This window comes from Ptychodera flava, chromosome 14, assembly GCF_041260155.1.
Source record: "Ptychodera flava strain L36383 chromosome 14, AS_Pfla_20210202, whole genome shotgun sequence".
NCBI classification, from domain to species: domain Eukaryota; kingdom Metazoa; phylum Hemichordata; class Enteropneusta; family Ptychoderidae; genus Ptychodera; species Ptychodera flava.
Window position 1 is genome coordinate 31,877,967 of NC_091941.1, and position 22,030 is coordinate 31,899,996.

The window sequence follows — 22,030 nt, forward strand, 5'->3', positions numbered from 1 at the left end:
TTAGATATTTCAGTAAAAATTTCAAAGTCACAAATTCTCTTGTTATGTTAGGGAAGCACGTTATGTCAAACTGCAGGGGTCATTCTTGGAAAAAAGCCTGCAAGTAATTTTCTTTTGTCTTTTCTATTGGGAAAAATTGATGGATATCTTTTAATTTAATAAAACGGGTGCAACTAGTCTCTCTGCTTTCCATTATGTTATTGCTGTGTACACAATCTTTCCTCTCTCAATCAAGCATAATTTTCAAAATCATTTAAAATATGAATAGGGAAGAATAGTGCGCTTAAAAGTTTTCTTTCAGATTTTTATAACTAGTTTATGACTTTATTTACACATGAGAGACATTGTTGACTTCCTCAAGGAATCTACAGTAGTACAAATCATAATGAATAATGAGTCATGGGATATCTCCAGTACTGTGATAGCATCACTTAATTTGGAAATGACCAGGACTGGTGTCTTTCATGTGGGTGCATTATGTGGGCCTTCCCAAATAAACAGATCCTCACACTTCTTGATGATTCAATATATACAAATCATAATAATGTTACCTCTACTTATCTGCAATTTCCTGTAATTTGTTGTCTTTATTTTTAATCGGTAGTTATAAATAGTTTTAATAAGTCCATAGTTTTAGTCATGTTGGTCCAGTTGTGTCAGAGAAATAGCTTTAATCATACAACTTTTCATGATAAAATAACTGTCAATGCACTGTATTTGATCAGATCACACAACAAAATTGGTGTGCATTTGTATGCTACAGGATCCTGTAGTTTGTCATGTTTGAATGAAAGCAGTAACTTTTGGAATATCAGGGATATAGCTCTAGATGCACAGTCTGAACTCACTCTATGAATCCCTTCCAGACTTTGTCTGGCGAGGACGAGTAGATACACTTCCATTACACAATTTAAACCACCCTTTATGAGATTTAACTTTTTTCATGAGATTAAAACTGAAGACTACCACTCTCTTTTGTTATATCACATTTCGGACAAATTCTTCACGCTCATTCACAGGAAACATGGGATTTTCCTACCATCCAAAGACCATTGTTGTTGCTGTGGTCATTGTCATAAATGCAGGTTTACACATATAACTGCAATAATAGTAGTCATATGGCTCAATTGGAGTGTGACACCTGCACTGAGGTGGCTAAATTTCAATGGAGACTGTGATTCCACTTCTATCAAAAGCATACATTGGTATGAACAACAGGGTATGCATACAAAAGCTCTACATCTAAGTAAACTCACTGAACATTTTCCAAAATCTCATGGTTATCTTTCAGAAATATTGTCAAACTACAAACAATGAAATTTTCCTTTCATATTTTTTTTGCAAATGCGTTGCTCACTACCCTGCACAGAAATAGAAAACTTCACGATCTCCTGTACACACCTCCATCATTTTCAAAGAATTGAATTTGAAATTGGTGAACTGAACATCAACCTCTGAACACAAGTATCGCTATATCAACAGTTTTTCTTTTATTGCCTTTTCATGTTTTGCCAGATACAGATCAAATTCACACCGAGTACAATTTTCTTTTGTATCTCCATATTTTTGCCAGTACATAGACAATACAAGTGGTACATGCAGAGGGACCACTTTAGTTGTGGACCATCTGAATAATACATTATCGTTTAGGGTTTATTTTAACGTGATACTGACACAACTCACTCTTGACACAAAATAACTTTTTGAACTTGAAATTTTTCTGCAGATGAGTTTCTACATAAACAAAGAATGCTAAAGGAAATACACATACATATGTATGCCAGATAACCTTAGGGGCAAAAAGGTCAACAATTCTGGCGTGTGAGGGCAACATGCAGCTTCTAGCATGAAATCATGAACATGCTCTTGATGCCTCTTAAAAGGCAGGAGTAACTTTCAGAACATTTTATGCTTCTTTTTTTAAATCTGCTTGAATATGAACAAATTAGTAGCATTTACAGACCATACTTCACAACACGGATTTTACAAACACTCAATATGAGACTTTGCTGCCACACTCATACAGAAGGGTTTCAATTAGCACTGGAGTCAATTCTTTGGCTATACATTACGCAATGTCACAAATTACATGAACTGAAGAAGAAAATAAATGCTTGTCAAATATCCTAAGATATTTTTTAAAATTTAACCCTCAAAGTTTTTATTTAACAATATGAAGCTAATTCAGACCTGGTGAACAAGTTACGAAGCAACGACAGTAAGACTTTGTTTTTCTTAAATTACTCTAGCCTTGCACCGCCTCACAAGTATCATTTAAAAGATTGAAGGATTTATTTAGTACTTTCACATAAGTATTTCACACAGTTCTGTAAATTTTGATGAAGTTTTCATAGTTGCACTTTCTAATTTGTTATATTCTCTGAAACTCCATGTCAAAAGATTCAACTGTCTGGTTGACAAACTTGTAAATGTAACATGCATTCACAAATAGCAGTCTTTTTCTTATAAGATTAATTTTCTCTGTGGGTTCCTCTTGCTACAGAAACCATGAATTTTAAAAACAGTAAATAGTCAACAGTTCACAATATTCCAAGTGAAGATGGTGATGTACATCAACATGAAGCGGACTGGTCATCTGTTGTTTTGAAGCAAATAGCCAGATGTACACTACATACCCATGACAAGAAAGTTTTACAGAACTTGCATAATTACAGAAAAGGGCTTACAGTAACTATAAACTTCACTCTATCCTCCAGCATAGAGGTTCAAAGTTACCACAGGATACAGTGGGGCTTGTGGCAAAAATGTCACAGCCACTGTCAAATTCATAGACAATACAAGTGGTACATGCAGACGGGCCACTTCAGTTGTGGACCATCTGAAATTCAAATACATCACAGTTGTCCACTCAAATTGCTATACAGTTTGCAGGAATACGTATGGCAATCATCTGTCATTGTGTAATGCAAGAAACTGTCCATATGGTGGGACAGGTTCTTTTTACAGTCCTTTGATCTATGATCCTACAGTGCCTCAGTTCTTTCTGTTATTCATCCATTGGCTTATGGGTTATGCTCTCTGGGTTCTGATCCTGGTTGGTAGTCTGTACCATGCATCTCTGGTGAGTATGTCAGTAACACTATCATCACCCATACATGGAGTAAAATCTGCAAATCAGAAAGGATATGATATATTGTGATATCCGAACTTTGATAAAACCATTTCACAAACTCAAATGAATTATTGACCAAGGGCTACCTGCAAATACACCATTGCATGACAAATCTGGCAATAGAGATTTTGGCATTGATTTCAGAGGTTTCGCACTCTCAAACTTGCAGCAAAAGATGCTGGGGACAATAAAATGAGCAGATATGGCAATATTTTATGTATAAGTAAATTGTTTTTCTCATTAGGTGTTTTGGTGGTTGCTGGTCTGGTAATCTTCATCCACAGGAATTGACTGAAGGATCGAAAGTCACAAAAGACAAATAATGAAACTGGACAGGAGTGTATACTGGTACAGTATGGCTTTCATCAATTTACATAAATAGTATTTTAACTGGATGCATCAAAGTTGTCAATCATTGCCACTTTGTTGATATTCACCATTATTGTCTCAGAGGGCTAATAGCTGTAACTTTGATTATTTTTTTCAAAATATTTTTGTATATTTTGTATGTCAGTCAAAACTTATTGTTGTAATACCTAAAGCATATTGAGAGACACAGTATTCAACTTTTCAACTCAATCAGTATATGTAAAGACTGCAATGTTATTGTTGACAAGTGCATTCTTATCAAGACTGGAATTCAAATGTAAACAATGACAGTGCATTTTACATATATATAGCCGAGTTGACAAGCTAAATAGTTGGTGTTTGAACATGCTTTAGAGAGTAGACCAAGAACATCTGATTGACATATAGGATAAGATAAAAGGATAAATAATTTACATAGTGCCTAGTATCCATCAGGAATGTTCACTGGCGATTTACACTAGGTCACAGGTACTATAAAACTTACAGCTACTACCCCTGGAATTATATTCAGATTATTAAAGGGGCAATTATATTCAGATTATTAAAGGGGCAGTAGCTATAGCTTTTTGCTGATTTTCGAACTATTTATGTTTTAAGTGTCAACTGCAGTTTGTTGTTCTACTCCCCCAGAGCATGGTGAGATACCCAGTATTCAGCTTGTCAACTCAGCAAGTAAATGTATACACTAAATTCTTATTGTTGAGGCGAGAATTTCATTAGGGGACAACTGCATTAACTTGCATGGTACATGAAACCCGAGTCCTTGCCTGACCAACTCGGGTGACAAATAGAAGACTTTTAATCCCCAAGGTGTGAATGTTCCATTGTTATGTTTATCTAATCCAGCTGGTGCTATTGTAGTGCCATTGTAGGAAAGGCAGGTCTGTGAAATTGTCCTCATAGGGAAGTAGGGTATTCCTAAGTTAATGGAGCCTTCCCGTAATTTTATGTCTGGACTGAAATTCAATCGTGTACTCTAACAGTGAACTTTACATTTCTACATGCTGTCTCAACAAAGTGAATACTTGGTGTTTCAACATGCTTTGTAGTTGATTTACAAAACACAAGAATGTGATAAAATCTTCAAAAGTTGTAGCTACTGTCTCTAAAATGGCATTTCTCAGCAGTTAATTATGATTCATTGGCAAATTCTGAATTTCCATTAAAAATGCTTCGTTAAGGTTATGTGTGTAACTTACCATGTAAAATATCACAAACAGTCTTGCAATTGGGTATCGCCTGAGAAAGATACCGAGCCTTACACTGAAGCGGTCCAGAGTGTTTGCAGCTACTTTCATGCTTCTTGTGACACCAGTGTCACCGGGAGATTCATACAGAAAAGTTGGCATGTTACGTTGTCTGATTCCTGTGAACCAAATAAAAGAAACTGCAAGCTGATGTATGATCCCCAACGTATTCCGGTTTCACCACATCCACAGTCCCTCCAGCACTGGGTGATGCTGATACTGTGCCACAAGTGACAAGTGCAGAATGTACAGAAACATGCAGTACTGCTGTCTGACTTTTGCTATCTGAGATATAAATATACATTCTTCTGAACAGTTGTAGTTAACCCTGGAGAAAGAAGTTTACTTTGTGTATGATAGCCCCTCTATCAATTGCTGTGAATCTGGTGAGTGATGAAGAATTATTTTTTCTTACTTTTCATTTATTAAGTAACACACAGGTGACAATTAGTATCAAAGGGTGATGGGAGTTTCTTTCTGTCATAATACTGTTTCCTGTTTCTACATAAAATTCTCTCTCTCTCTCCCCCCCACCCCAGCAGAAGCACTGTGTACATACCTTCTTCACTCTCCTCCATGGTGACTGTATGGGTGTGATTTCTGATGGCTTTAATGGCTTCTGCTTCATCGCTTTGTTTCTGAACAGACAAGTAACAGCATTGTTAGTTTGCTGAGATTGTATCAGTTGAGAAATCAGCCAGGTGATGACAGGTGATTTATCAATCACTCATTGAGATCATTAGACAAGCGATGGAGCTGAACTGTGTTCCATCAAAGACATGATGACTACATATTATGTTATAGTATTTACAGTTCCATATCTGTTGTTTTAGAAGGGATTTCCCACTCACATGATTGACATTCATGTAGTGTGCATAAAACATCTTCTAACAGAGTGAGCTAAGTTTTTGTTCATTTGTTTGTTTGTTTGTTTTTTTAAGTAAATATTTGTTACATTTCCAAAGAACATAAAAACACAAGTATTTGGGGGGGGGGGGAATCAGAATTCACAGTGTAACATCACATGATAATAGTCAATGAATAGTCCTTTTTAAAAATTTTTTTACTCATTTGCAATTCAGTCATGAAAAGCTCAAGTACATCAACTTTGCAAAATTATTAAAAGTCTTTATATCTTTATAAGACATCCACGATTTACAAATGGTTATAATTTCTATAATTGAAAGAAAACTGACATTTTTATCTTGATTTCACACCACACAACAGTTTTCATCGTATTTTCACACAAAAATGAAAATCATTTAGAGTGAGAACAGCTGCTTTTCTAGCAACTCCTACAACTATAATAATGGAACTAAATCAATAACATCACCTAACTCTAGCTCTAACTTTATGTACTTTTATGTACTTTTTTTATGTACTTTTTAAAAAATGAAGATTGGTTATAAAAGACCAATAAATCATGCTATTTTTTGTCCATTAAAAGGTCCTCTGACATTGAGTGGACAAACTGGCCAAGTCAGATCATTTTGTGTTCATTTTGATGTGACAAATCAATCACTGTATTTGCAAAGCTGTGTGATTTGATGGTCTTACCTCTAGTCTCTCCAGCTGTACAACAAGGGAGTTCTTTTCTGTACTCAGTGTTTCTAGCATGGTCTGTTTCTGGATAAGGCTCTCAGTCAGAGCATGAAGTCTGTTTTCTAGCTCACTTTGTGTTGTAGTACTCATTGTCTTAGTTGTCAGCTAAAAAAAAACCAAAGAAAGTAATAATTTATCACCAAAAATAATTACACTTGAATGGCAAAGAAATTTCCTGTGTGGCAAGAAAATCTACGAAGTACATGACACAGCAGGAATGACAAACTGAAATGAAATTCAGCATCATATGCATACAGCCAACCATTCAGCTACATATGAAAGTTTCTGGGCAGAAATAGCCTACTACATGTAGGCCTCTACATCTACATCTACATCTATGGTTGCTGTTCCAGAGTACTACAGTATTTGTAAATGCTTCTGCATTTAGATCCATTTGCAAAATTGCCACAAGCATTAGCAAACAGGGTTTTATTTGTTTCAATTTTTGGTCTTGATACTTCTGATTCCTACTCTTTAATGTGTATTTTCTCTCTATCTTACATCCCTTTGGTCTGAATTCCCCTTCTTGTTTTGCATGCATAGGTACATGTGTACCACTGTGACACTGGAAATAATTATATAGCATAATGCTGAATATGGACTGTTAAACTTGTGTAAGTACCTGGTGTCTTAGTTTTTGTATTTCATCTTCTCTGTCTTGAAGTCTCACTTGGAAATTAGTCTTCTGCCTAAGTTGTTCTTGTTGTAGATATTTCAGTTCATCGCTTTTCTCCGCAAGCTCTGTTTCAACTTCTTTGACCTGCCTTTTACCGTCACTCAGCTGTTGTTCAAGATCTTGAATCTGTTCCTGTGCGATGTCAGAGTCTGTTTGTGACTGGAATTCCAAGTCCTGAGAAAAATGTGATGCAAATTGTCAGATCTTGTGCTGTGTGCGTATATTTGGAAAACAACACACTGACGTTCTCCATATCTCGGTCCTCCATCACAGATTAGTGTTCAGTAAAGAAGGTACTTCAACTCTGAGGCATTTAATATGCATAAAGTCGACCTCTTCAGACTAAATACATGAATGTATTATTTGTGGTTTGCATTGTATCGCTAAAAGGTGATTCTTCAAAACAACTGTTCTAATTCAAGCTACATCAAGTCTGCCAAAACTACTACCACACATCTCACAACTCACTGAAAAGTAATGCCATACAAATCATGTGACTGACTGACACTGGCCATGTTACTGTACCTGCATTTCAGACCTCAAGTTTTCAATCTTCATATTGGCTTGCTGGAGTTCTTCCTTCAGATTATCTCTGTCTTGGTGGAGTTCTTCCAGTTCAATTTCTGACACAGTTCCTTTATCAAGGGATGGATTGGCCTCTTTCAGACTGTTGATCAGCTTGTCCTTGGACTATGGAAAGAAAAGAAAAACGGAAGATAGTGCATTGCCTGTATGATAGATTTATGAAAAGTTTGAACTATGTGTAGCCTTGAATCATTCAGCTACTGAGTAAAAATGTGCAAATCACTGCTATTCTTGTTACACAGATAATCAATGAACATGCCACAGCTGACACACAGACTTTTGTTAACTCAACTGATGTGTCCCCCTTTTTGAATAAAAAGTTTAGTTCAATTTTGTTTTGCTGTACTTACAGTATTCAACACATATACATGTACTCATGGTATCAAGAAATCCAAAGTTCTGATTGTGTTCTCAATCACTATTCCCTAAGAATTATCATTTAATCAGAAAGAGAAGTCAACATTGACAGGAGCATATGAAAGCCGCCTCATTCTTCCTGTAAAATTCAACATGGGTTAGGAATTGACACCATTGTTGATCTGGTCAAACATGTCACTCTTGTTGTTTACGGTACATTTTACAAAGGTTCCCAGTCATTTTACCTGGATTTCCATTGGTACACATGTTAAAGTGGTCATTTTGGACAGCAGGAATGTTCACCATTTCTCTAGAACCATCAAAGCCTATTCCAGAAACGCACACGAAAACACTGAACACACACCAAAACTTTGAGCTGAACTTCCAGAAAATCGTAATATTTGTCACTACACTCCAACTTTTGACTTTGGGAAGTCTCTTTTCACATAGACTTAAACGCAAAATGCCTTAGTATAGGACTCTCAGTATAGGAAACTCACCTGTAATATCCTGGTAGCTTTTTGTTTGTAGTCATTCATTTCTGTTTTCACACTCTCCAGGTTACTCTTGGCTGTCTTCAGCTGCACAGATAACTCATGAGAATGGCCTGAGTGTTTCAAAATTTTCAAATAAAATTTTATTTTTCATCATTTAAACATCTATGGCTCTACAACAAAGGGGATCATCTGAAAGATTTACTTTCACAAAGCTTCTACATGATATGTGTCAGGAATCCATCAAATATTACCAAGATCCAAAAGCTTCTTTTTGGTGTTTTCCTCTGGGTATTTAACATTCTCTTCACACTGATTAACAGATATGTTTGCGAAGTTTTAAAATCATTCACTTGTTTATCTTAAATTTTAATAAGGTACCCTGAAATACATCATACACTAAAAAGTTCACTTTCTCTACAATACGAAGGGAAATATGAAGCCTAGAGACAGAGAATGCGAGTACACAGGATACCTACCTTTTTCACTGTTATATTTTTGTTGAAAAGATGTCAGTGATTCTGCAAGACTTCTATGTTCTTGTTCCAGCTTGTTCTGTCTAGCCATGGCCTCCGCCTGTAATAAATGGGTGACATGATTGGTATTGGAAGGAAGCAAACAGACGGCAAACAGACTGAAAACAAAGTGTGTTACCTCTTCCAAAAGGTTTATATGAAAAATGGCTCTATGCACATTCTTATATAAATGTATGTAAAATTCCAAGAATGGTCAAACTGATTAAAATTAAATACACTGAAAGATACTGGTATGTATGGTCATTAAATGAATACACAGTCATTTTGACATAAGGGTTTCACCTATGGACACTCTAAATTACCCCTCATCTTTGCCTATCGACAACACCTGAGAAAACAAATCTCAAAATTTATGGGTGCCCTGTGTAGGGAATATTCTACCATAACAGCAAGGGCTCCCTTACCTGTGCTGACTTGTACGCCTCTTGTTCTCTCCTGAGTGCAGCTTCACTTTCATGTAACTTTTCTCGCAAAGAATCCAAGGCCTGGCCCTGTATCCCACTTGAATCATCATGGTCTTTCAATATCCTAGGTAAATACAATTATTCAAGATACATGTTGAAATTAGAGAATCGAATTAGGATTTGTGATTTATCACAACATAAACAAAACTCATTGGATTTAGGGAGAGGGGCCTACCTCCATTTTGATTATCATGTACTTATTTACACCAGTGCCAAGGTTACGCCATGGAAACTGTATATCTAATACTTACTTGAAGTTTCATTTCTGTTTTGGTATGTTTGTTGTTCAACAGCCCACTGGCAGTTTAAACTTTTTTCAACCTATATTACGCAATTTATACTGAATGCTTGGGGAAAGTTCAAATTACAATATTGTTATCAGATTTTCACACTTGCAAATCTTCGATTAGGAAAAGGGGAGAGAATTTCACAGTCAAACATAAGGACTTATGTGTGCCATGTGGACTTGAATTATCCACAATCCATTACATGAATAAGATTTCATTAAAAATATGCACAATAATTTGTTTTCACACCTCTGACAGTAATATTGCTTATCGGCAATTTTGGCATATTATTATATCTTCCATTGAGTGGATTGTCACACTGGAGACATCCATTCACAAAAAGGAGAACTGTACCGGTACAAAGGCAAACTCTGCTGTGCATCAGGACAAACTACTTCTACTGTATCCCGTGTGTATCATTAAACTTATTTACTTGTCCTTAATGATAAGGCAAAGTATAAAAATAGGCATATTTCCAATGACATAGCTCTGAAAATTAGAAGAGGTAGGCCAGAATAAAATTAATTTTATATTTCTTTTTGTTGGCTTGGACCCATAAAATACTGTGAAATTTATAGAATAGGCTTGTATTTTTTTCAAGTGAAAAAATGTCGGTGGTTGATTAGAAACATACATACATTTTTAATTGGCATAAGCAAAAAAGTCAACTATAATTCCAAAACGAAAAACAGATCAATGTATGATCTGATATATAGGTTGAATTTGTTTTTCAAGTGATCCCTTTGAGGTTTATTTTTAATATTTCACATTTCTAGGTTTAGAAATGTTAACATTTGTTTACTGTTAATTTTTGTTTCAATTTTCTGTTGTTTTTGTTTGTGTCTGTTAACCTACCTTATTTTTTATAAAACTGATCACAACTGTGGATCAATAGCTGGATAGAAAATATGTTCCGTTCTATAAATATTTCTGGCCTATTACAATAATGTTGTTTTTATGTGCTGGCATTTTATATTGCTTACAATGTCCATTTGCTGTTAAAGTTAATGATCAGCATGTAAACTAAACCTGTCAGATAGGATATCAATAGCATTGAAAATACATTCTTCTGTTCATTGTTTGTGTTATTCATTGATACACATGAAATACAACTCATGAAGCTTTCACATAGAAAAACTCTAAATCCAAAGCATGAGTGGAATAGTCTATGACAACTAACCGTTCATTCTCTGTCTGCAGGCGTTCAGTAACTTCTCTTTTAGCTTTGAGTTCTTTATCAGCATCTTCCAGCCTGACTCTCAGCACTGCCAGCTGCGAGTCCTTGGCCGACAGAGCTTCCATCAGGTCCTCCTCCCTGTTTCTCAACTGCCGGATTATGCCGTCTGATTCCGTGATCTGAGAACTCCTGCTGTTGATCTGGCTACGCAGCCTGCTCACTTCTGTGAACCCATTGGCAGCAACATTGGGGGGAAAAGACATAGCAGCAAAATCAAAGACGGAATCAGGCAACCACAAAATATAACACTCGTACAAGAGTGCCTGTAATTATCACAGTGGCCTTATCAAAATGGTCTCATCATTAAAATCTATTGAACAAAACAAATCATGTATTCATCAGCTTTGTCCGCTATGCTCATAACCTTACATTGTACAGAGTGGCAGTAGTATTGTACACGTTACATAATGGGTGAAAGTTTGACTGTATAACTACTACCCTAGTACAACAGCTGCATGTAAATATACTTATGAAACAATATTCCTTCAATCATACTTGCTCACACAAATAAAGATCTCCTTTCCAGTAACGTAATACAAATATCAGTTGTAAACTTGCATTTTGGCAGCAAGAAAACCAAATTACCTTAAAGTTTCTAATACCCCATTCTGAAAATTTGTATTTGATGTGTAAAATTATCATAGACATCCATATTACAAGACTTGCTCTTGCTACCAAGGAGAAGTAGCTGGTCTGGCAAGTTCTGTGTTACAGTGAGTAGAAAGATTTAGGGACCTACAGGAACACATTGATAATGAAGCATGATAATGACCTCAACTTTCAGAATTCTGTTACTCAGTCAATCATAGACCCTCTAGGTCAACTCAGTCCCTGATTAATCCATGCATAGCTTTGTAATTGTTTCCCAATATTAATAATTTAAGAATCATCACGAGTAAATGTCAGTAATTATTGAAATTTTAGGTCCACTGTTCAGGTGTGAAATTACATGTAATTCTTTTGTTGGCAATAAAGTTCACCACAGCATGTTAAGTTAGTATTTCACTGCAGAAACATAATATTCAAGAGTTTGATATTTAGCCTGACTGAAAAATCCCTCTACATCTAAGTCACAAGATTTGTTCTTCTAACTTCTCTATAACTGATACCAGTTTTTCATACAAATCAATTGATGTAAAATTGGCAAAAAAGAACGAAAACTGGTGATTTTACATATCAGTTGCCTGAGACTGTCTGCCTTTCACTCTTTTACGACTTAAGCAACTGCATAAATTTGGTTTTGCTAACAGTTCACAGATTGTGATTGTAAACTATTGTTGCACATTTCATTTGGGAAGGGAGGACAGAGTATATTGTATCAGACAAGGCCGGCTACACTAACATCTGGTTTGAAATGCATGTACTACACATGGATTTTAGTTCCCCTGTGTACAACTGCTTTTGCATATTTTTACAAAACATTCATCTGAAATCAATATCTATCATGTTACTGAGCAACACTCTCCTGTGCTTTCTAAATAGTTTCCGTTCTCTTACTGTAAAGTGTCATATAATGTTGATAGTGGTTGACGTTGCCCTAGAAATTTAATCACATAATTCATAGCAAGTTGTCAATACCACCTTGGATCAACCTATTTTAACTGCTGTAACATTTGTAAAATTATTCACCGGGATTTAATTTCATTATTTCGGCAAATTTCGCTGACAGATAAAATCTGCTATTCCAAATCTAAGTAACAACGTGACAACAGATTCTAGATTTCAAATCAGTGATATTAAAATCAAACAAAGATGCCGAAAAAATACAAATAGTGCAATTCAATCCCATAAAAATGAATGTTTTTACAGTACTATGTGGTAAATCTCACACACATATGGCATTTACCGTAGGCTGGTAAGCTTATGCCAAAGTATCAATAATTAACATTCAAATCTAAGGTATGCATATATTCACTGTATATAAGTTTGAATCACAATATCAATATTAAGAAAATCAATTTATATTCTTGCTCCATATAATCATATACGCATAAAATTCTGTTAACACAGGTAACATAGAGCATGATTAAATCGTGTAACTTAACGCCAAAATACCATTCAATCTTGAGTGAGATGTTTTGGATTCCTGTTATGAGATCACATTGTCTTTGAAACTGTCAGTATTTCAATCCTTGATGATGGATTTGGTTGATGACATTCACACGCTTACATTTACATATGGTGGCCATATTTGAGTTGCAACTTGAAAATTACTGCTATTTCGTCAACAACAACTATTTAGAACAACGTTCTGTGTTCACACTTTTGTAAGCATTTTTACATAAATTTGCACTAGATTTCAAACCATCTTGTCAAAAAAATGCAAAAAGCTTGAACTGACCTTGCTGAGCTGACTTTGCTCTCTGCACCACAGATGCCATTTCTTGGTTGAGAGACGACACTTCATTTTTCAGTAACTTGTTTTCTAGTTCAAGTGAAGAAAGCTGTTGAGAGTGGCTACTGGCAATGTTACCCTGTTGCTGATCTGAAGTTGGATTCTGAGTTGAATCTGTGACATCTGTTCCAACTGCACTGTCACTCCCATCTGTATGGTCATCAGCTGTGGGGAACAAAATGAAATTGGCTTTTCAAGTCAAACTGGCAAATTAAATTCACAACGTCTTTAACATTATTTTTGATCACTCACTCACATGTTATACCGCATCTTTGGAACACAATCCCTCTTTCAAGTGACAATGAATCTCCACATCAGACACTGATGTAATAGATCAGCTGCCAGTTGTCAAGATATTTGCATTGGATGTGCATACAGACAAACATAAACACAGACACTGTATGCTAAACTAAACATCGGTGAAAACTACAAACTAATTACATTAAATACAAAGACTGAAAAATCTGATTTACTCACTAGTCACCAACATGATTTCTGAATCTTTACAGAAAATTGAACACCTCTTGGATTTTTTTTAACAATACAGGCTGTGTGACATATTGTCTTGAGAACTGGCATACATTAGTCTTTAGAGATACATGTATGGGGCACACTTATACTGAGGATATTAGCAGAGGCTGGCAGAGGCATTTTCACATGTGTTCTCATTGGAATAAAATTGACGAACAAAGAGCACCATTTCACAAACAGTTCATGGCATATTGTGTAAAGGTGACTATTTCGTTCCAAAATTTTCACCTAATTTTGGATTTATAAATTGATTGAGACCAGAGGAAACTCTGTCTCATGACAATCCCAGGTACAGTGTTATTGAATCTAGATCTGTACAGAGTAACAACAGAGTAACCAAAATTTCTCCTTTGAAAATTCTGCAAGTGCAATGTGTAGCATATCTACCTGAAGGATCCAAGGAAATAGTTATTCCGACACTTTCAGCATTGGATACATTGTCAGTTTTATCCGTCCTTGCACTTCTTGTTGATGTGGTAGATGATGTGCTAGATTGCCGTGAGTGACGTCCATTGCCCTTTTTCTTCTCTTTCCTCTCTGTACTCAAGCTGTCTGGACTGTTCAAGAACGCAAACAATTTCTCATCATCATCACCTTTCTTTGGCTTGGGTTGAAATGATTTTGCAGATTTAAACGGTGACTGGGCTGCAGTTTTAGGCTGATTTAGAGGATTGTCTGTGGCGTTAGTCCTCTTGACGTTACTGGTATTTGCCAGGTATGTGGCCAGATTGCCAGTTGACACACTTTTGTTGATGAAGGCTGCTTGTAGGTCCTGTGGCTGGACACTTTTCTTCTGTGAATTGATGACGTCACTTTGTTGACTAGCTTGTTTTTTATCAAAGGTTGTTGGCAGCACGTTCATATCCTGATTCAACACTTCTGATGTTTGTTGATCCATTTTGTTGAGCAGATCCTCGGCTTTTCCAAGCAACCATGCCATCTTTGTAAGTAGTCCGTGTAGATTTACTCACGCAAATGAATATCCGGCTTTGTCTCCTTATTTCTGTCTGACATTCAATTTCTCCAAACACTTAGTGATGGCATACACTAGTCTTTATGAGGTGACAAATATGCTGATCTATAGGCAAGTAAGACAGAAAAGAAAGAATGCTATTACACACATACTCTAAATATTGCCCTGCAAGATTTAGAACATGCCTTTCATGAGCTTACTGCAAGGACATCCTCAAATAAATCAGTAAACTGCGATTTGTGTCTTTTGTTGAGATTCTTTATCAACAAGACATCCATGCCCAAATTGCTCCATTTTGGTGATGTCTACATTCACAGTCCCTCCACAAAGTGCTACATTGTAACTAAATGTAAAATATCAGGAGTGAAACTTCACTGCCATTGTAAACATTCTTGCAGACTCAATGAATGTCATAACTACATGTATCGGGTTGTGCCTCGGCTACATTTCAACTTTTGAGTGGACACAAACATGGCTGTTGCTTTTGCTTACTACCAATGATGTTTCCAAAGAAAAAACATTCAAAAAGGTGGGTTAGAGTTACAAGTTATATAGTTACACATATTGTTATCTATAAAGGTGTATCTTCTTTTTGGAGGTTTTATGTGCCAAAATTTTTCACTCCATGTACTGTGTTGTTTGATATCCCTTATGACAAGGTCAATTGTGTTTAAGGACAGCCTACTTCTTTTATTTGTGAAATAGTGAAGTTGATCTTTTTTCAGTCATGTTAAGTAATTTAAAAAGTATTTCAAAATTTGTACCTCTGAGTAGCTGTCTTTTAAAGTTTGTCTGTATTGTCTCTTGTATTTTCATTTTTACTATCTTTCATTATTTGGCAATGCCTGTGGCAGTTATTGTTCAATTAGTAAATAAATGCTGGCTATAAGATTAGATCCTGTGATAGACAATTTTCTCCTTTTTTGTAAAGGAATAGGTACAGAAAATCTGATTATTAGAGAATATCACCTGCTCCTGTATCACATCAGCATTCCCTTCATTTGAGTTGAGTGAGTCAAATTTTAGTGTTTGACACAACCAAAATATAACTCATGCTGATGTAATATAGGAATAAGAGATACAGGTAACAACCTCTATGTTATTATCAATCTTTGCACATCTATATATACAAAGTATTGTCCTTAAAGAGCCCCTTACTTTGGGACTGTGCCAGTGAAACAAGACTGACTACAAAATGCTAGGTTGGTGTTTACAGACAGGCACTTTTGTCTCAATAACTTATATTTACCTGATAAATAGAATAGGCAGCCCACAGATAATTCTATGCCATGTGCAAGCCAAGATTACGGGCAGTAAATTATGTTTGTGACGTATATGCTGGTAGTGGTACAGACTTTAACTGGCCCCTGTTGCTTGGCTTTTCCTGGCAACAGTAGCTGGCTGGCCTACACACCAGCCTACCACTAACGTGACAGCCTACTGAAGTTTATTCCTTCAATTTACAGTGTTTTGATATTTATATGCCCACAGACCTTGAGCAAGTCTTGTGCTGACTCAGAGGTTAGATCCTGTCACCAACCATGACTTTGACATCCAATCTCATTGTTCTTTTAGTAACTTTTGAATGTCTGCGCTGAAAAATTTGGGTGGGGACATTAAATTGATAACGATATACACACATATCCATGACTCGCCACATCAAAACTTGTAAAAGTTAAACTGGCAATGGCACGACCAGCTTGATATGAGTATTTTGAGAGGGATAGGGCATGGAGGTAGGTTCCTACTTCCAGGGATAGGGAAAGCCCATCCTTTTGGATGAGGAAGAAATACTAATTTATCCATCTTATATTCAAGAATATTATACTAAAAAATAATGAATGATATCTGAACTATGAAATAAGGACACAAAAAGAAGTCCACTCCTGTTACTTGTCATTTAAAACACGATCCCTATTCCATGTTTGAAACCTGTGGCTGTACGAAAGAGTTGGCAATGCGTATCTTTAACCTGTTTCTGCAACCCCATGGCCAAGCCACAAATACGTTTGCACAGATAGCGGCCCCAGTGGCCGTACAAAATCATACACTGGTAACATTATTATGCATAAACCGTAAGTACAATACTCAGAACGTGTATTAGAAGGGTAAATAATACCTCAAGCTTAAATTTTGATCTGTTGATCGACTGGTTCATGGCTGTTTTTATCATTCGACGTCAGCTGAGTGTAAGACTTTCTGAGCACTGATGTTTTCATTGGTGCCGGATGTTTGCTCTGTGTTCACTCTCTTTTAGGCTTACTTTTTGTTATTCAGCGTGTCTACACGTACCTGTTTTGTGATATTTAAACGTTTCAGTTGCACAAAGTAATGACAATTTCCACTGTGTATATTCGCCCCATTTTCAATACCAAAACACGACGACGTGGAGTTGGTTCTCTGCGCATGTCATACAATATTCCCATAGTTCCCTGTCACCCTATATGACCTGTGACCCTGTGACCTGTAGCACCTCCTCCGAATGCTTGAAACACAGTCGTTTGGTGGGCTATTCAGCTCTGGGACTATTCGCCCCATAGACGAGTGTACAGAAGCGAGAAACACCTCACTTGGGGTGTTTCTCGCTTCTGTACACTCGTCTATGGGGCGAATAGTCCCAGAGCTGAATAGCCCACCAAACGACTGTGGCTTGAAATGTCGACGAAAGGACAGGAAGAGAAAACAGAAAACGGGAGCATAGGAGCTCTTCGTGGCCAGTCAAGCCCGTGCCCGGGCCCCGTGCGTAGAAGTCTGATTGTTTACAACCATTTATTCAATTACATATAAGGGAGCCGTCATTATTTACGGCCTGGGGGTCGGAGGAAATGCTTTAGAAACTCCAAAATTTCGAGTAAACACCCCCTGCCAACCATGACGTGTTTGAGTAACCCCCCCCCCTCTCTGCTACAGAAATTTTGAGTGACCCCACCCTCAAAAAAATGGGGAAAGTTAAATATCTTATACAGTATATGGATTGCTGCTGCGACAGGCCATATAGCCTACAGACCCTGATTAAACCCTGTGGTACAGGTCTGTGCCTTTTGCTTGCCACATCGAATAGCTGATCATTCTCGTCTGAAGATCACAATGACGTGAAACACATAGTGTAATGAGATTTTAGTTTCTGCTTGAAACCACCTGTATTATGATATATATATATATATATATATATATATATATATATATATATATATATAATATATATATATATATATATATATATATATATATATATATATATATATATATATATATATATATATATATATATGGGCCTATATATTACGTGTGTGTGTGTGTGTGTGTGTGTGTGTGTGTGTGTGTGTGTGAGTGTGTGTGTACAAATACCGGATATGAACATACATACCTCAAGCATACATATTGGTGTTTTTTTCTATTATTGTTGTGTTAATTCATAACTTCACTGAATGCTTCAGTACATATCAACAAAATTGAGTAGCTCCCCCCCCCCTTCTTGTTCTCCACTTTTGAGCAATCTCCCGTGTAGCTTTTGATTTTTTGAGTGATCAGCTCAGATTCCTCCGACCCAGGCCATAAATAATGACGGCTCCCTAAGATTAAGAAACCATACATGTAATCCCTACTCAAATTAGCACAGTTACTCGAAGGGTGGACCGTTCGATAACATGGGGGGCGTGGAAGATATTTGAAGAAAAAATTCCGAAAGGTTGCCTTTGATAAACTCCAGCCAACGACGAACAAAAAAAATTAAAATATGGATATGGAGGATATGGAGTAAAAAGTAATGCACGGACAGTTACTTTAAGTCTTTACTTTTCATTTTCGGAGAATGACTCCATTTTAATTTGTAGTTTTTAGATTTTCCCGTTTCAGGAGGGGAATACCCCTCCTGACCTCCAAAGCAATTGGATTATTTGTGTTTTCTGACCTACCGCTTAGGAGACGGGGGAGGGGGCGCCTCGTCATTTTTGCAGCTCGTTGAGTAACTGTGTGTACAGTTCATCCGTCGTCTTATTTTTTTATGGTGTAAATCTAAAATCTAAATCTTCCCATCACATTTTAGGTAAATTTATTACCATAATACCAAAATTTGCGCAGTGAACAACGAGTTATATTCTTGATTTTGATAGAGAATGGCTGAAAGTTGTCTTGCGAAAAGTTTGAGCACGGTCCCTGGGACCGTGATTTGAGCAAAAGTTTGAGTCCTTCAATTTAGTAGGCGCATAGACTACTGGTAGCGTCCGGATTGAGTCGACAGTGATTTCTTTTGCAAAACAATTCTCCGCCATAAGCAATTTTCACAGGCGCTCGTTAACTGGGTAGTTTGCTAAATATATCGATTTTCGGCTCGATTTATCGATCCCGTTGTCGATATGCCCGCCACTGCAACCTTTTAGTTAGTTGCGGGCAGAGTACGGGATCGATAGATCGAGCAGACTGACTGCAGACTGCTCAGCTAATGAGCGCCTGTGGTAGGAAGTAAACCTACAAACTGTCGCAAGACCGGTAGCTGACTCATCATGCAACAAAAGCCTGAAGTGACAAAAATGTAAAAAGCTACGGTTTCATATTGGACTTTTAATTTTATCCATTGAGGCAAGAAAAGTAAACGGAGAGTCGGATTCTACTACCGAACTAGCCGACGATTTTTTTACCATACTAAACACTAGTCACTAGTTTTCAGTATGATAAAAACATCGTCGACCAGAAGAAGTCATATTTACGTGTTCGATACTGGGCATAAATTGACGTCAAAATACTGAAAAAATACAAACAAATATTTTGAAAAATCCGCTGTTGAAACAGAGGAGTGCGACCGACATGCGACAAAACGAAGCATTGTTTTAGCTGCAGTACTTAGTAAATGTAGCTCGAGGTTTTGCATGGTTATGTGGGTCGGACGATGAATCAAATTGCCGTCCGACCCATATACCCCGGCAAAACTTCAAGCTAAGGTAATGCAGCTAGGTTGGTTAAAAGTTTGCCAAATTTTCAACAACCAGTAAGAGTAATAGGAGGACATGCGGACAATGCCGAAATTGAACAATCCCTTAGATAATTTCCCTTTATTGAACCAACCTCGCACAAAATCGCATCCCAAGCCCTGCCCATCGGGAACTCAGTCTCCCATATTTTCTTGTTGTTTATGTTTTGTTTGTTTGTTTGTTTGTTTGTTTGTTTGTTTACGGAACATACCTAGAGTAAATAACAACATAAATTTACAGCTGTAACTTTCTAAGAATACTCACTGTTAGTTCCAGCAGAATGTGCCTGCTATTCTGGCTTTCATTTCACATTTTATTTTTTATGTATTGCCTTATTCCAAAATAAACATATAGGGCCTACCTTCATGTTTCAGATATGTTATTGTTTGCCTATGTCTTGTGCGACTGCACGGGCACCCAGTGACATGCACCACATAAGGCGTCACGCACATCGCCCTCTACGGCGAGCCGCATTTAAACAGCTGTGTGCCATGCCATGCTTGTCTTCGTCTGCATCCTTTGTATGTATATTGTCGTGCGGGACTTTTACACTGAGCGGTACGTGGTACAGTGGCCAGAAACTGAGGCTGACGGGCACCACATGAAAGCTACCGAAAGAGAAGATTATATGTAGTTCTAGGCTCAGGGATCGAATTGGACAAGCCACTGCATATCGGATAGCTGACTTTCTTCGGTTTTTGTGTCATCGAAGGTGTTACACCGGTGGTTTGCTGTTAAGTTAACGGTATCACAATAAACACAATGAGAGTGGTTGCCCTGATAAGGTGAGTGTCCCAAGTGAGAGTTTTTGTGACGCATTCATTAAATAATTAATCGATATTCGTTCCACTTTCTATGATAAAAGGTATGGGCGCAAGTGCTCGACGTTTATACAAATTTAATTGACGTAAAAATATCGGGATCATTTAGTTTGCACCATGGAAATAAAATATAAAAGACTTTTTTCACATCCAAGCAATGCTATGATATAGCCTAGGTTAGAGGGTAGCTCTGCGTGGCAGTGCAGGGCTGTGTGTTGTTTACCGGAAGCGAACCTTGTAAACAACAAACGACCCTGCCATGCAGAGCTATGGTCTATGGGATATACAATACGTAGGTCATCAGTTCACGATTCCCAAATTGGTTTTGCAGATGGACAGTCACAATGTCTTGAGGGATGACCTTGCCTGTGTTTACTTTTTGCCAACGATCACAAACGGTCTTTATCAGTGTAGCCTGTAAGGACTGTGTTCAAGCGTATAGGGAGTTGTATTTTTCCCCAGCAGTGCAGGGGGGGGGGGGTGGAGAGTTGGTCAGTCAGTTTGCTCCAGTGCATGTCAAGGAGGCAGTGTCCGGGAGCCTGACCCCCATGGAAAAAATTAAATAGGGTGACCCGCAATAATCAATTTCAAAAACAGGATCTAATAAGCATTCTTCTCAATAACTCTCTAATCTATTCACATAATAATTGTTTGCATAATTATTCAACTAGCTACCATATGACGATACACAGTCCCTCCACAAACTTGTGAAGGGATCATGGACTGCACGTCACTATCAGAAATTCCCGGACTGAACACTGTTCAACTTTCTTTGAACATGTCTTGTTTAGTATCATTCATCCCAGGGTATTTTATACTCTGCTCAAAATGTTCCTATTGACAGAAAAGTACAATGTACACAATGGAATGCGGAGCGCAGCTGGTTCAAGAAGTGATGTTTTCATTTAGTGTATAGGTATTCAGTATTTGATGATTTGGTCAGGATGGGGCATAATTGCTCTCTCCAAAAGATTGAAGGTTTGAACTTAACAAAAAAAAAGGCATCGAGTTGTATGGTCATAGGAATAGTTCACTCTGCTGAAATGACTATCTTTGGTCAATAAAAATGCAGCAACAATAACATTCAGTGTACTGATATTCAGTGGATTGGTGTATCCCTTCAAGAAGTTAACCTGTAAATTCCAAAATCTGCGTAATTCTGGTTTAATTACTTCATGTCCGTTTTTCGGCCAGAATCAATTTCACCACAGTAGAGAGGAGAGATACCACACCAAAAAAGACAAAAGTCAATCGTTGATTGGTCATTTCAATCACAGGAGAGAAAAAGTTTAACAGAATCACGGTCCCTCACCAGAGGACGTGACGGCAGAAGTATGCAACTTTCACAAAATGGCG

General features: G+C 37.1%; 2 protein-coding genes across 3 annotated transcripts in view; one reads left to right on the forward strand and one right to left on the reverse strand.

Annotated features, from left to right (window-relative positions):
- Nucleotides 1-1,467: 1,467 nt before the first annotated feature.
- On the reverse strand, nucleotides 1,468-17,312 carry LOC139150188 (golgin subfamily A member 5-like). Of its 2 annotated transcripts, none has more exons than XM_070722396.1 (13): nucleotides 17,179-17,312; nucleotides 14,301-14,991; nucleotides 13,329-13,547; nucleotides 10,931-11,150; nucleotides 9,404-9,527; nucleotides 8,943-9,039; nucleotides 8,470-8,576; nucleotides 7,553-7,717; nucleotides 6,974-7,201; nucleotides 6,307-6,456; nucleotides 5,309-5,387; nucleotides 4,702-4,868; nucleotides 1,468-3,128 (listed from the first exon to the last, which is right to left on the reverse strand). In XM_070722396.1, the coding sequence occupies exons 2-13, from the start codon at nucleotides 14,851-14,853 to the stop codon at nucleotides 3,024-3,026; spliced, it is 2,214 nt and encodes a 737-aa protein (XP_070578497.1). In that variant the 5' UTR covers nucleotides 14,854-14,991; nucleotides 17,179-17,312; the 3' UTR covers nucleotides 1,468-3,023. The 2 variants fall into 2 exon arrangements, with proteins under 2 accessions (XP_070578497.1, XP_070578498.1); XM_070722397.1 differs by having other exon boundaries at nucleotides 17,006-17,290.
- Nucleotides 17,313-17,506: 194 nt separating this feature from the next.
- LOC139150189 (uncharacterized) overlaps nucleotides 17,507-22,030 on the forward strand; it is a 38,062-nt gene continuing 33,538 nt past the window's right edge. The window contains exons 1-2 of the mRNA XM_070722399.1: nucleotides 17,507-17,625; nucleotides 20,228-20,638. Of these exons, the coding sequence (XP_070578500.1) occupies nucleotides 20,616-20,638 (23 nt within the window). The 5' untranslated portion in view covers nucleotides 17,507-17,625; nucleotides 20,228-20,615. The remainder of the gene's footprint in view (nucleotides 17,626-20,227; nucleotides 20,639-22,030) is intronic.